The 13,509-nt window shown below is 45.6% G+C and overlaps 2 protein-coding genes across 5 annotated transcripts; one reads left to right on the top strand and one right to left on the bottom strand.

Moving 5' to 3' along the window:
* The first annotated feature begins 12 nt into the window (after nt 1-12).
* SLC10A1 (solute carrier family 10 member 1) lies at nt 13-9,562 on the top strand. Its single transcript, XM_065064415.1, has 6 exons — nt 13-1,491; nt 2,056-2,097; nt 2,199-2,409; nt 3,691-3,869; nt 4,837-5,033; nt 6,104-9,562. The coding sequence occupies exons 1-6, from the start codon at nt 1,091-1,093 to the stop codon at nt 6,193-6,195; spliced, it is 1,122 nt and encodes a 373-aa protein (XP_064920487.1). The 5' UTR covers nt 13-1,090; the 3' UTR covers nt 6,196-9,562.
* On the bottom strand, nt 8,386-13,023 carry SRSF5 (serine and arginine rich splicing factor 5). 4 transcript variants are annotated; one of them, XM_065064409.1, is made up of 8 exons: nt 12,861-13,023; nt 12,208-12,352; nt 11,924-11,994; nt 11,633-11,728; nt 11,215-11,284; nt 9,868-9,941; nt 9,418-9,528; nt 8,386-9,282 (listed from the first exon to the last, which is right to left on the bottom strand). In XM_065064409.1, the coding sequence occupies exons 2-8, from the start codon at nt 12,331-12,333 to the stop codon at nt 9,033-9,035; spliced, it is 798 nt and encodes a 265-aa protein (XP_064920481.1). In that variant the 5' UTR covers nt 12,334-12,352; nt 12,861-13,023; the 3' UTR covers nt 8,386-9,032. The 4 variants fall into 4 exon arrangements, with proteins under 4 accessions (XP_064920481.1, XP_064920482.1, XP_064920484.1 ...); XM_065064410.1 differs by having other exon boundaries at nt 8,386-9,279; XM_065064412.1 differs by having other exon boundaries at nt 12,208-12,503; nt 12,861-12,994.
* Between the last annotated feature and the right edge of the window lie 486 nt (nt 13,024-13,509).

Raw genomic sequence — 13,509 nt, 5'->3', positions numbered from 1 at the left:
TGTGATCTCCAGAGATCCCTTCCAACCCCAACCACTCTGTGATTCTGTATGATCCTGTGTAATGTGCTGTTCCCCAGCATTGCAGGGGCAGGGAAGCATCTCCCCTGTTCAGCCAGGTACAGGGAGCAGTGAGGTGACAGACAGAGGTCACCTCTGTGGCAGCTGAAGGAACAATCTTTGCCAGACACCTCTCTGGTCCCTCTTCCTGCTCAACCACCAGCGACCCAGATCCCGTTTCCTTACACATATACTTATATTGAAAGCACCAGGCAGGTACCAGTCCAAGGTGAGTAAGAGCTACCTATTTGCCTTTGCTAGGAGAGCTCAGGTGATGCCTGCACCACTCACTGGATCATGGTGCAGGGCAACTCAGGTCCTGAAAGCAACACTGCCGTGCAGCAGCGAGCAGCGTTATGTCAATGGTTGGACTCGATCTTAAAGGTCTTCTCCAACCAAAATGATTCTGTGATTCTAAGCACAGCTTTGCACTGCAGATGTCAGCTGAGGCTCCTGACATGCACAACCTCCCCTAAACACTGAGGGAGTAATATCTTGAAGGAAAAGAGACATGAAAGCTCCTGAGAGTTTGCTAGAGAAACTATTTGTCCATGAAGGAAGTTTCTTCCTAGCCCTCCTATTGAGAAACTGATTTGTGGCCAGAAGCATAAGTATTTTGTAACCCTTGTTAAAAATACAGTAGCCTAGATGCATCACATTTTTAAGCATTGGCCTTGGCAGTCTCTTGTGGACAAGAGATCTTCTGGTTCATTTTCTTTTGTATGAAGCACCTGTCTTTACCAGTTTTGAATGAGCTTCCCTCTCTCACCAGCTATATCCTCTTTCTCACTGTCAAAGCAGACACTGGAAGAGGTGGGGCCCAAAGCAAAAACTATGCAAACTGCACAGCCTATTACAAAAGAGAACGGGGTTCACAGCTGATTGCTCAAAACAAGGATTTCTGTTTCAACAGCTGCTGAAGTAGAGCTCGTTTTGCTTGCACTAACTGGATGTTATCCAGACTTCTGAATCAATCCCTTCCTCACCTTCCCAGACACTTACAGAAGAAGGGACCTCTAAACTCTTCAGCAGGATGAATAAGACCAAGGGAGCCTTTGAGAGCCCAGAGCTTTGGAGCCCAAATCACATACAGAGCACCTCCTTGACCAGTGTGCCATCCCCATCTGCATTCAGCCAGCAGGCCACAGACAAAGCCCTGAATGTGATCCTTATTGTGGTCCTCTTTGTCATCATGGTATCTCTGGGGTGTATGATGGAGATAGCCAAGATCACAATGCACCTCAGGAAACCCAAAGGTGTGGCAATTGCTGTAATGGCTCAGTATGGCATCATGCCCTTGACAGCATTTGTGTTGGGCAAGCTCTTCCAGCTGGGTGCTACAGAATCCTTGGCTGTCCTCATCTGTGGCTGCTGCCCAGGGGGAAACCTCTCCAACATCTTCAGTCTAGCACTGAGAGGAGACATGAACCTCAGGTAAGGAAAGCTCATTTCTGAATGCCCAGGCCAATCTAGTCATATAACTGGTTCAGAAGCTAACTTAACCAACATTAGCAATTCCCAAGAAGCTGGATAAAGACTGAAATACTAAATCTAGAATATTTTTTAAGCACTTACGGTTGCTCGATGAGCCAATTTGTCCCGGTTTTACAATAAGATGGGATTCTGTACCTTTCTCTGAAGCATATGGCACGCTGCTCTTGATGAGGTGGGTGTAGGAACACTTTTTCATCTCCACAGAGCAGTACAAATAGCATATAAGTGCTATATTTATCCATATAGCAGCATATAGTTCTACGTAAACTGAGCACGGTGTCTGGAGAAGCTGCACCACTGAGAAAAGTTGAACTAGCAGAACCTAAAAAACCCTAGTGATAAAACAAGATCCAGGGGGAAAATCGGAAGCATTACTTTCTCTGTCACTTCTGAATTCCTGAAATGTGAGCTGTACCCATAATGAAGGTCCTTTGTGAGCTTGTACAGAACTTGAAGCATCTCCCCCTCTCTCTATTCATATCACATCCTTCTACAACCTGATAGCAATGTTGGGGAAATCTCAGTGACAGGTCAGGAAAGAACCAAGTGAAGTCTTGTATCCATGTGTCCAAGTTAGGAAGAAAAAACAGCATATTCCATAAAAAGAAGAGTAATTCTTCTATTAAAGAGTCCTTTCTTCATTTTAGCATTGTAATGACCACATGCTCAACAGTTCTGGCAATTGGACTAATGCCTCCGCTTCTGTACCTTTACTCGGGAGGACTATACGAGGGTGATTTGGAGGGCAAGGTGCCTTACAAAGGAATAATCACCTCCCTGGTCATAATGCTAATCCCCTCTGCAATCGGCATCATCCTGAATGAGAAGAAACCACAGTACACTGGCTTTATCATCAAGGTAAGAAGTATCCTGTGCTAGTTGCCTTTCAACCAAGGGCCTCAAGGAAGTTATGAAAAATAGAGGCACAGAAATATTAACTTCTTTAAGGTATGCCGCAGACCCATGAAATGCTTGAGGATAGAACTCAAGATGTCCACTTCACCACTTCCATCATTAAAATATTTGACCAAAGAGAAGTCCTCCACCTTTTCCAGACAAACATTTTGTAGGCAACTTCCTACCTTGCTCTCCTTTGTTCACTTCAATTTTTACTTCATTTTCTTTTGCTACACAGGCATTGCCCCCGACTACTGCTGTATCCAAAGCACACCCTAGATTTAAAAAAAAAAAAAAAAAAGACACCACTTGATCACCCCACTGTTCTCTAAGCTGTAGCACATGGCAAAAGGCACATTACAAAGTTGCTGAAGTTGCTGCATACATCAATCAGATATCTGCCCAGCAGAAGCCACTAGATCACTAAGAGCCCACTTATGTCTGGAGTCATCTCCCTACCTCCTGTGTACATCAGGCATTCAAAAAGCAAAACGGGAAATCTGGGCAACGAATTACACCATTGTTCAACTCAAGAGTTCCACTAGCAATACCCGAAAAGCTGTTAACTACTTTGTAAACCTATTTTTCATAGCTTCTTTCAATAGGGCTCCATTTCAGAGAAACTGGGACCAAGCACAGCAAAAAAGGGGTACCAAGACCTAATAACAGACCTGATAAAATGACATTAGGAATCACCTCTAAGAAGGATGGAAACCCGGCTAGAGCAGACACAGGAGGTCCAGAGCTCTTCAGAGGTCCCTTTACCCAGCACAGGGCAGGAAAGCTGTGTATTCTGCCTCCAAAAATTCCCCAGCTCCTTTATCTACCAAATCACCAGATACCAATGAGACAATTTGAAAACACAACCACCACCTATAGACAGGCTCTGCCTGTGAGTAGAGCGGTTTGAGTGGACTTTGGGTGGACTAGGTTCACAAATGGACCTGGACAGACAGATGCATAGCAATGCCTGAGAAATTAGTGGCTGGTGGAGAAAGCCTCAGTCATTTTGCAGGTAGATCAGAAAGGTACTTGGTTATTTAAGGTCTCTCTAGGTAATACCTCGGGATGGTTTTTTGTTGATTACTTGTAACATTTATATGCTTGAAAGGTATTTATGCACTCTTACTATATACTGGCATATGTGCTGGACAAGGAACTGGGTACAGCTGCTTCCAACGGCTGAGGCAAATTTTGCTGGGGATTTCTCTCTTGTCCATGCCTTGATCATTTCTATTTTAGGCAGGGATGGTTGTGCTTCTACTGTCATCTGCTGCAATAATCGCTCTGTCTGTGGCCAATGTGGGAAGCAGTATCATGGTTGTCTTCTCACCATTCCTCCTGGGATCTTCTGCCCTGATGCCTTTTATTGGATTCTTCCTGGGATATGTTCTCTCTGCAGTCTTCAAGCTTAATGACCGGTATGTTCCACTGCTCCCCCCACCCCTCACTCTCTGTCACCAGAAGGAACAGATAAGCATGGCAGCTCTGGTCTACAGAGCAATGATGCAAATGGGTTTCAACGCTGCTGTATTCTTGTAGAATAAATGCTGATTGCAGTCTCCCTAAACAGGCCCTAGGTGTACAAGCAGACATGCTGCAAGCTGGTACCAAGTCAATAACTCCCACACCTTGAGTGGGGAGAGAAATTAGTTTAACCTCTGCTTGTCTCATCAGAGAGGGGAGGAGTAGCTGGTGTAGGGTTTTTTTGACACAGGTACCTGATCACCACATAAAGGGTAGAAGGTTCACTGAACAAGCAGACAGGTGGGTTTAACTTAAGATCACTACTGACCTGCTGAGCACACATTACCAGCCTCTGCTCTCAGTGATGAAGATGGGGGAAGAACATAATTCATAGCACCAAATGAAAAACCAGCGAACTAGGAAATACCAACAGAGAGCAGACCCCAAGTGAGACAATTATTCCTCAGCTGATAAATACCATATACCAGTCAGTGCATGCACTTGCAGCCCCAGGCAGGAATTACAGATGGAAACCTTGCATATAAAACCCACTCTCTTCCTTTCCCATCCTACCTAATCCAGGCAGGAAGCCCGCTGGTCATTGCTATTTTTTACCTTCGCACCTTAGACTCCTCTTTTCATCTTGGATGCAGATTCCTTCCTTGTGGGAAGCTGCAGAGCCCATAGCAGGACTTAAGTCCTCCGAACACCATTAAGCACAAAGTCCACATTTATAGCGTGATCTGTGTCTGCCTATCGCAAAGGGAACAAGAGGCAAAACCTTCCAGGGATCTCATTGATAAAGCAACTTTTAGCACAGGCAAATACACAAAGCACTGCAACAGCACGGTAGGCAGTGTTCTTTTTAAGTTGCTTGAAAGTGGGTTAAATCTGTAATCTGCTTAACTTTTCCTCGTTCAGATGCAGGCGGACAGTATGCATGGAAACTGGCTGCCAGAACGTACAGCTTTGCCCGACAATCCTCAAGGTTGCCTTCGCCCCAGAAATCATCGGGTCCCTGTATTTCTTCCCACTACTCTACTTGCTGTTCCAGCTTGGAGAGGGACTCCTGCTCGTCCTGGTCTTTAGGATCCATGACAGAATTAAAAAAGGAAATGGCAAGTACAGCTTTGCTCTTTTTTATGCTTTCCACTCCAAACCATAAACTATCAATGAATTTTTGCTTTCTAGAGTAAGAATACAGTTGCCATTTAACTCAGGGTTACATACCCAACACATTGAAAACAAATCACAGTCAAAAATTCAGAGGTAACCGAACACATTAGAAATTATGACTTCCTGCATCAGCAGAATGTTTCACATAGCTATATACTCTCTATACTATCAGTGCTCAGAGGTTTTCAGAGTTCTCTGCTTAAACTAAGACATCCTGCAAAAGCTATCACTTGCACCACGCACGTGCAAAGAACAGGGGTGTTTGTGTGTGCCTAAAACCACACAAGACATCAGATATCCTGTAATGCAACAAATCATAGCTTCACTGCACACTGTTGAGAGATTCACTGATGGCTATCACTTTTGGAGAGGTGGGAAGAAGAAAAGGACAGAACTGCCAAGTACTAGAGCTGAAGGAAGGAAACATTTGGATCTTTTGCTAGAAAAGTGCAAGTAGATTTAAGCTTAATTAAAATACATGTATGCTGTTGGTATAGATGTGAGGTAGACCCCTCTCCAACTTCAGCAGGTCCATAATGCCAAAACCCATCTGAGTGTCTGTGTATGTATCTGAGGAAAGCACTGCTGAAAGAGATTCTCCACCAGTCACACTTCTGATGCTTCCAGACCAGCTTCCTCCAGTCCCTCGGGACAGAGAAGCAGCTGAGCAGCTGCTACAGGAGCATTTTACCAGATCTTACAGCTCAGCTGAAGGATGGGGAAAAAACCCCACTCTACTTGTATCCTTCGGTGTGCCTCCAGTGCAGAACAGTTGATACTGGAAACAGCCATACAGGTGCTTGTAGGACTGCCACGGAAAGGCTAGCTTTCCATTCCAGGCTCCAATTCATAAATGACTGGAAACAAAATGGCTTAAATATTTTGGCAAGATTTCCAAAGTTCCTTCCTTTTTTTTCATGTCACCCAGCAACACCAATTACAGCTGTTTCACAACCTTTCCATACCCAGGTTTCAGAACGCCTATTCTCACTACATTTTCCCTTTTCTTCAGATGCAGCAAAAATGGTGTGCATAGCTGTGGACACAGTTAGTGCTCTGGAAGTGTCAAGACCCTGCAGAAACAGTGGCAAACCAGGAAAATGATACAGACAGATTATGCAGCAGCTGCTATCACCACCCCTCCGAGCTGCACCTTCTGCAGCTGGCTTAGAGGTCTCCAGCAGCTCTGTGCAAGACTTACTTCTATGCTCAGTTTACACCAAACAAGGAGTCACCACAGAGCTAATTGTACCCTCACTGTGATTTACTGAAGACCTTGCTCCAGACTAAGCCTGTCCCTGCCTGCCCATGAGAGAGACTTCCAAGTCATCATGACAACCCTTTGGGACAGCTTAGGGCCATGCTCTCAAATGACCACCCCCAGTCTTGCCCAGATGAAAGTCACTGCCCACATCAGTTCCCTTTTTCAATTTCACCTACCTGGAATTGTCTCGCTGGCTGATGTTGGAAGCAGCTCCCAAAGGCATCACTGAAAATTAATGTAATTTCTCTACGACAGACCCAAAGTGAGGTATACAATTTCCCAGTGCAGGGGCCACCAATACCCAGCATGCAGCTAGGCAGCCAACCGGCTGCTGGTCACTCCCATTTTCCAAAACCTGAGCATCATGTGGTGTTCCATTGCTCTCCACACAGCAGAGACCACAAAAATTGAACACAGCTATACAAGCCGCCAAAGTATGTCAAGTTTGGGTCCAGCAAGCTGTACCTTGGAAAATACACAAGCCTTTAGTGTGCCTTGCTTTGCAGGAGCCAGTGAACTAAATACAGGACACCATCTAGCTATTGTCACTCTACAAATGAGAGTATGATGGCAGACTGGCATTAACCCCTCCAACGTACCAAGTATGCATTGCAACCTGAAGTAATCCCCCTTAACTAAGACTAAACAGGCTCATATGAAGAACCCATGCTTCAAAAACACAGAATAATTTCTGGCCAGAAGTCAACATAACCCTCCACAATGCAAAGCCTGGGAGTTTGTTGTAAACTGGAAGTTTGTCATCACAAAGCCAGGTCCCCAAATAAAATGCAGAAACCTATTCAGGTTGCTTGCAAGGCAAGTGGTATGGTTCAGAAACAGAAATGGAAACAGCTGTTTGTAGAGCAGGCAGTCCCCTGCATTTAGCCTGAGGAAGTATCTGAAATCCCACCACTTTCCGGTCAGCAGGTGCCTTCAGCGACCTGCGTTCCTGTTGGAGCCAAGGCCCACTTGAACACAGACATGCCTGATCACTCACGTAAGCAAGAAGGACCAACTAACTTGAGGTGACACAGCTGACCTTACACCTGGCTTTTTCAGCCCTGCCCTTACCCGTGTAAGGTAAAGCCATCTTCTTCCACCCCTCTTCCAATGGTCCAGCATCTGAACTACCCGTCTCTGAGAATGACACCTTCCACTCCTCAAAGCTGACTAGCAACAAGCCAATCAACTGCACACCAAGCCAACCACCTCAGCACCTGTTCCCAGAAGCACCTGGCAGTTTGGTACAGGGCCACCTTCACAGACAGATTCCCAAAGCACAAAAGTTCTTTCTTGTTCATTGGCTCAAAACACATTTATGAGAACTGTGCAACAGCACCAAAAAAAGGCAGTGGGTCCTGCAGAGACCCTGAATGACTCACCTCCCACAGGGCCACACCTGGTGCTGAGAACCACCTTGCATTTCCCAGGATTTAATGCAAAGCCCAGCCTTGGCTCCAAAGTTCTTTTTAAAGGCCTCAGTGGGTTACGGGAGTAACTTTTTAAAGCACTTATAAGAAGACACTTTTTTTAAAAAAAAAAATAATTCTAAAGGTCTCTCTTTCAACATGGACAAGGGTTTGAGAAACAGGGGGACTGCACAGGGCTGCTGCTCCTGCAAGGCACAAACACTGAAACATAGGCTGCAGCACTCCCACCAACTTAAAAATCCCTCTTCTTCCTCCAGAATGAGGACTAATGCTTTCTCCACACCTAAATAGCCTCTCACAGGCGTGTGCACAAACACACTAATGAAGTATGCCAACTACATCCATGTTTCATATTTCATCTTTATTATCCAGTGATTAAAAGCTACATGACTTGCCTGATTCTCGTTATCAAGGTTCTCGTTCCAGAACATAAAAGAGATCTAAGGACATAGCATAATGTATTTAAAAGGAAGTTCTCCCCCAGGTCCAAAATGCTCGATGGCACCTTTGCTGTAGACCCATCTTTAAGAAACATTTTAACACTGTCCAACATGAGATGCAGTCAGGAACACTTCACTAAGAACACACTAGAAGCAGAGACATGTTTCTTTATACTTCATTTATTTAATTCTTAAGTACCAAGAATTAGGGTGCTTTATAGATTATTACCACAGGGCAGTGAAATGAGCATTTTCTTAGTGTAGTGCAAGTCATATTGAATGAAAAGCTTTTAAAATAAAGTTTTATTACCAGTACTGACCAGCACTTAAATCTGCTGACCTATAACTGAAACAACGGTTTAAAAGCACAAAAAATACCTCCAAAATAAAGCTTTATGTACAGCATATGTAGAGCTCTTAGATGCCTAAAGCTACTAGGTTTGAGATACGATACTAATGTTCTGAGTTGCTATACACAGTTGAATATACTGCGAATTAAGTATTCAGATGACTTTTTTTGCAGTACAAAAAATTTACGTTGTCTGCTTTAGTTATAAAGAGCTCTGCCAATGTACACAAACTATACACTTCAGACATTCACAAAAAGATGTAAGCAAGAAAAGAGTTATCAAAAAACATTTAATACAATTAGTCAATAACCCGTCCCACCATAGTCCACATCTACAAAGTTTCCCCCATCCCTCCCCCCTCCCCATCCAAACCCTTCCCCACAGAAAGTCACATACTTACCACAAGTTTTAGCAAGTATGGTTTTAAAAAGGGGCCTCAGGCCAAGTTACTTATAGTTCAGTTGCCACTGTCAATAGATCTGGACCTCGACCGCGACCTGTGCCGATCCTCAGATGATGGAGATTTAGATCTACTGGAAGAACCACGTTTCTGGCTCTTCTCTGGCATTGGAGATCTACTAACTGACCGGGACTTGCTATGGCTCCTACTCCTTGACCTGCTGTAAGACTTGCGGCTGCGGGAACGGGAACGGCTACGAGACCTGGATGAGCTTCCGCTACGAGACTGCGACCTGCTTCTGGACCTACTGAGGAAACAAGGAGCATCAGAGTTACAGATGAAACGCCATGGACCACGACAATAGCCAGACAATTCACTGACTGTTCTTCAAAGCTTTCTTAGTGGATATTTAAGCATTATTTAAGAGAATAGAAATCCATACCTGTGCCGTTTGCTGCCTTCAATTAGTTTGATTTTCCTTCCATTAATTTCTTTACCAGAAAGCTTTTCAATAGCATTCTTTAAATCACTGTAAGAGGCAAATTCAACCACCCTACAGAAAAAAAAAAAAAAAAAACAAACACAAATATACCACAGAGCTCACAATTACAAGTTGTATTCTTGACGACAGAGCAAAACATACTCTGGGCAAATAAAGAACTTACAAAAATTCGCACTGCTCACTGCAGTCATCCCATATCGTAACTCAAGCATGAACTGAAGAATTCCCCTCCCCGAATACCAGAGAAGGCATTTTCAAAGGGTAGCTAAATTAAACCATGAACAGCTGCTGAGGAAGCACTGAAAAGCAGACAGCTTCCCTTCTGAAATATCTACGTAATGTGCAGAAGTATTACACTACAGCTTTGAAGAGATGATTTGAGAAACTTACCCTTCATTTAACTTAGGTCTGTGTGCATCTGCAAAGGTTACTTCCCCAGCTTGTCTCATGAAGTCTTTGAGATCCTAACACAAGACCAATTATGTTATGCAAAGAAGTGAAATTAATACTTATCTATATAAAAATAGTTAAAAACAAACAAAAGAAACTTATGACTACTGAAAGAGAGATGTTAGATAAACATGGCAACTGCCATAATTGTATTCTATCAAAATTGAATTATCTATATCGGGGCACGAAATAAATGAAAAAGCATATTGCTTTACGCAAAATGCTAATCAGGTGTCTTAACATTAAGGGAAATATTAATCTACAAAGATTAAATAGATTAAATAACAAACAGAGAGAAAGAAAGAGAGAGAAACAAAAAAAGTACATTTCTATATATATTGGACTGAGTGTGAAATACTACCCACGGATTTTTTTACTATTTCAGTCTCCATTTACATTACAATTTTTATATGAGTACAGAATTACAATTACTTAAGACAAATTACTTTGTGCCCCATATGTCATTAAAAATATAGTTTACTTTACCTTTATTAACATTTCCCTAGGCTAGCCAAGCAGCAAACTGCATTAAGCGACCGGAGATACCGTCATGACATATGCCCGACTGGCTCTTCGCCACCCACTGGACGACCACTACCCAGTCGATGGAAGCCATGAATCGCACTGCTCTCCCTACTGGGAGACTAGTGATGGATCCAGACATTCTCTACGCTTGATATCACCAAGGACCACTTTACTGCGATCAGGATTCCAACGACCACCTAATTTCGTATCTTTCAACTCTTTTCGACCAGGACCTCTTTATTCGGAAGCGTTACAGGAGGAACAGCTCTCAACTTAGGAATCAGATCTCGTTAACGCTCTGGGATCGCTGCAATGTGGCACTTTAAGGAGTGCATCGATTACGTCTAGACCGGCAAACACAGATCTAGAGGTGGCCAAGTGACATTGTAGGAGCTGACTGGAAAGTCAACCAGGCCCGACCAAGAGTGACCAAGACAGAACGATTAGGATAACCCACAGGCACTCCTCGTCATAAGGCCAACGACACAGATAGGCTGGCAAATAAAGGGTTTAATATGTGGTTAAAATGGATTTAAAAAACAAGAAAAAAATAAATATATAACCTCAAATACATAAATTTATTATTATAAATTAAAATTAACTAGTTTTCATTTAAAATAATAAAATATTATTATTTAAAATTACATTAATTATATAAACATTTTAAATAAATTATATTTAATTTTAATTAATTATTTTACAAAATAATTACATTACATACCCATTAAATGAAGTCAAAATAGTAATCGTGTTTCAACAAACCTGCCAGCTGACTCTGGAAGACAAGTTTTCCACTATGAGGCGATTTTCTGTTCTTAAAGGTGGGGCACTTCTGTTTGGAAATAAACAATTGAGACTTTTATTAGTAATTAAGCCAGAACCACACATTAATATTAACAAAGACTGTACCAATAACCAGCATCAGCGCACCACCATTACTATTAAAGCTTAACTACGTAATGCCCCAAGTAATCTAGGACAAGCATTACGTTCTTTACGTAGAGAGCATGAAGACAACAAGTACATCTGAGAGGTTTTGTAATCCTCACTATCCTACTGCCACATCAAATGATTGACTAAAAAGGCAAATAATACCTATTAATACCTCATTCTGCCTCAAGTTCTCGGATCAGATGGGACCACAGTATTCTTAACTATGTCATTTCAAAGCTATACGTACCTCCTGTCACTACGTGGACGGCGGCTACTAAAACGGTCAGAGTACCTCCCTCTGCCTCTACCCCTAGAGCGTGCTCTTGCATGCTCAATTGTAACCCTGTTGAAAATAAAAGAAAAAAGGAGAAAAAATACATTTTTACTTTTTTCTTCTTCTTGCATATTCTTTCGTAGTTACAGTCATAAGAAAAAAACACCACAACACAAAATTGTCCAAACACAAAGCAAGTTGAAACGGACTCACTTCTTATTTCAGATATTTGAGTTTATAAATTCGTTAAATACGGTACCTCACCTCTCACTGCAAAGCTCTTTTCCATCCAATTCATAGACGGCATCATCTGCATCCCTTGGATCATCAAATTCCTGCAAAACACCCGCAGCAAAAACACAAAAAGTAAAGAAAAAAACCTACATCTCTTAAGAAATCAACAAACACTCATTTCTGACATAGTGTAACTAGCTGAGCACACGAATGGCATTATCCTTATAAACAACTGCGTGCACATCGAAGGCACACGAGCCAGAGTGACCACCAACGGTCAGGGACCGCGAAGCGCTGCGGGGAGGAGCACTCACCACAAACCCAAACCCCCTCTTCAGATCGATGTCCCGGATGCGTCCGTATCCCTTGAAGAACCTCTCCACATCCTTCTCCCTGGCGGCTGGGTTCAGCCTCCCGATGAAGACGCGGCAGCCGCTCATGGCTGTGACGCGGAGCTCGCTGCAGGACAGCCCGCCCGGTGACTCAGCACAGCACAGCACCGCCCGCCCCGCGCAGCCGCCCTCCCTGCCGCAGTCCGCAGCTGGCCCGCGGCCCGGCCTCGCCCCCACTTCGGACCAATAGGAAGGAGCCAGGTGGGGTTCGCCTCCGCCTGCGCCAATGGGGACACGATGTTCGGCCTGCAGCCCCACCCACAACGCTCCGAGCCCGTGCCGCCCCTTCGCCCCGCCCCGCCAGCGCATGCGCACCGCCCCGCCGAGGAATGGAATAAAAGCCAACGCCATCGCTCCACCACAAAATGGCGGCCTACGCCGCGCCCAACAGCGGCGCCAGCAGCGCCCGCTCCGCCCAAGACGCTAAATAGAGCGAGGACAACACCGGCTGGCGGCCTGCGCAGCCGGGAGGTCCTTGCGCCACCCACCCCGCCCCCTGACAACGCACACCCGCGGCGCTGTCCTCCGTAGGGGCGCCCCGCAGAGTGGCCCTGCGCTCCCGGCTTGTCACAAACCTGGGCTGCGGGTGTCGGTGCGGGCCAAGGTGGACGGTGGCACAGGGCAGTCGGTGCTGGACTGGCGGGCAGCTGCCTCCTCCTCCCGTGACGGCCGGCTCGGCACTGCTGCGCCGCCCGCCGCTGCTGTGCTGCCAAATGGAGGCGGCCCCGCGTGACGCTAGTGCGGCACAGTGATTGGAGGAGGCGGCGGCCCCGCCTCTTCCCTGGAGAATCTGGGTCAGGACTGGGAGGGGGGGAGCCCAGGCCCGACCCCCGGAGCGGGGGTGTGGGAACGGGGGCAAGCGGCGCGGGTCCGGTCCGGGGGCTGTCAGCGCCCGAAGCCTTCTCACAGGGCACTGACCCGGGGCCCAGCTCTGCGGAGGAGCGTGGGGGGCGGGCGTCCCTCGCTACCTGCCCCCCTGTACCCGCACATTGCCGAGACCCTCCCGGCGCGCGGTGTGGCGATGGCCCCCGGCCGGCTGGCGCGGGTTAGGTAACCGGGGCCCGCACGCTGAAGCTGCCCGGGGGCGGGGGAGACGGGCGGCGGCGTTAACGCTGGTCCGGAGCGCGGAAGGCACAGTGAGATGCTTCATCTGGAAGCCATTTTGGAAAGGCAGTAAAAGCACAAACCGACCCCGGGCTTCAGTGTCGCATAGCACAGGGCTGT

The sequence above is a fragment of the Columba livia genome, chromosome 5 (assembly GCF_036013475.1).
Source record: "Columba livia isolate bColLiv1 breed racing homer chromosome 5, bColLiv1.pat.W.v2, whole genome shotgun sequence".
NCBI lineage: Eukaryota > Metazoa > Chordata > Aves > Columbiformes > Columbidae > Columba > Columba livia.
This window is presented reverse-complemented; position numbering and strand designations above follow the sequence as displayed.

Excerpts from the sequence above, each read along its gene's own strand:
- SLC10A1 (XM_065064415.1), top strand. The coding sequence starts at position 1,091 with ATGAATAAGACCAAGGGAGCCTTTGAGAGCCCAGAGCTTTGGAGCCCA. Across the intron at positions 1,492-2,055 it reads AGAGGAGACATGAACCTCAG|CAATGTTGGGGAAATCTCAG; the intron begins GTAAGGAAAGCT and ends ACAACCTGATAG. Across the intron at positions 2,410-3,690 it reads ACACTGGCTTTATCATCAAG|GCAGGGATGGTTGTGCTTCT; the intron begins GTAAGAAGTATC and ends TTTCTATTTTAG.
- SRSF5 (XM_065064409.1), bottom strand. The coding sequence starts at position 12,333 with ATGAGCGGCTGCCGCGTCTTCATCGGGAGGCTGAACCCAGCCGCCAGG. Across the intron at positions 9,942-11,214 it reads CTTCCAGAGTCAGCTGGCAG|GATCTCAAAGACTTCATGAG; the intron begins GTTTGTTGAAAC and ends GTCTTGTGTTAG. Across the intron at positions 9,283-9,417 it reads GAAGGCAGCAAACGGCACAG|TAGGTCCAGAAGCAGGTCGC; the intron begins GTATGGATTTCT and ends TTGTTTCCTCAG.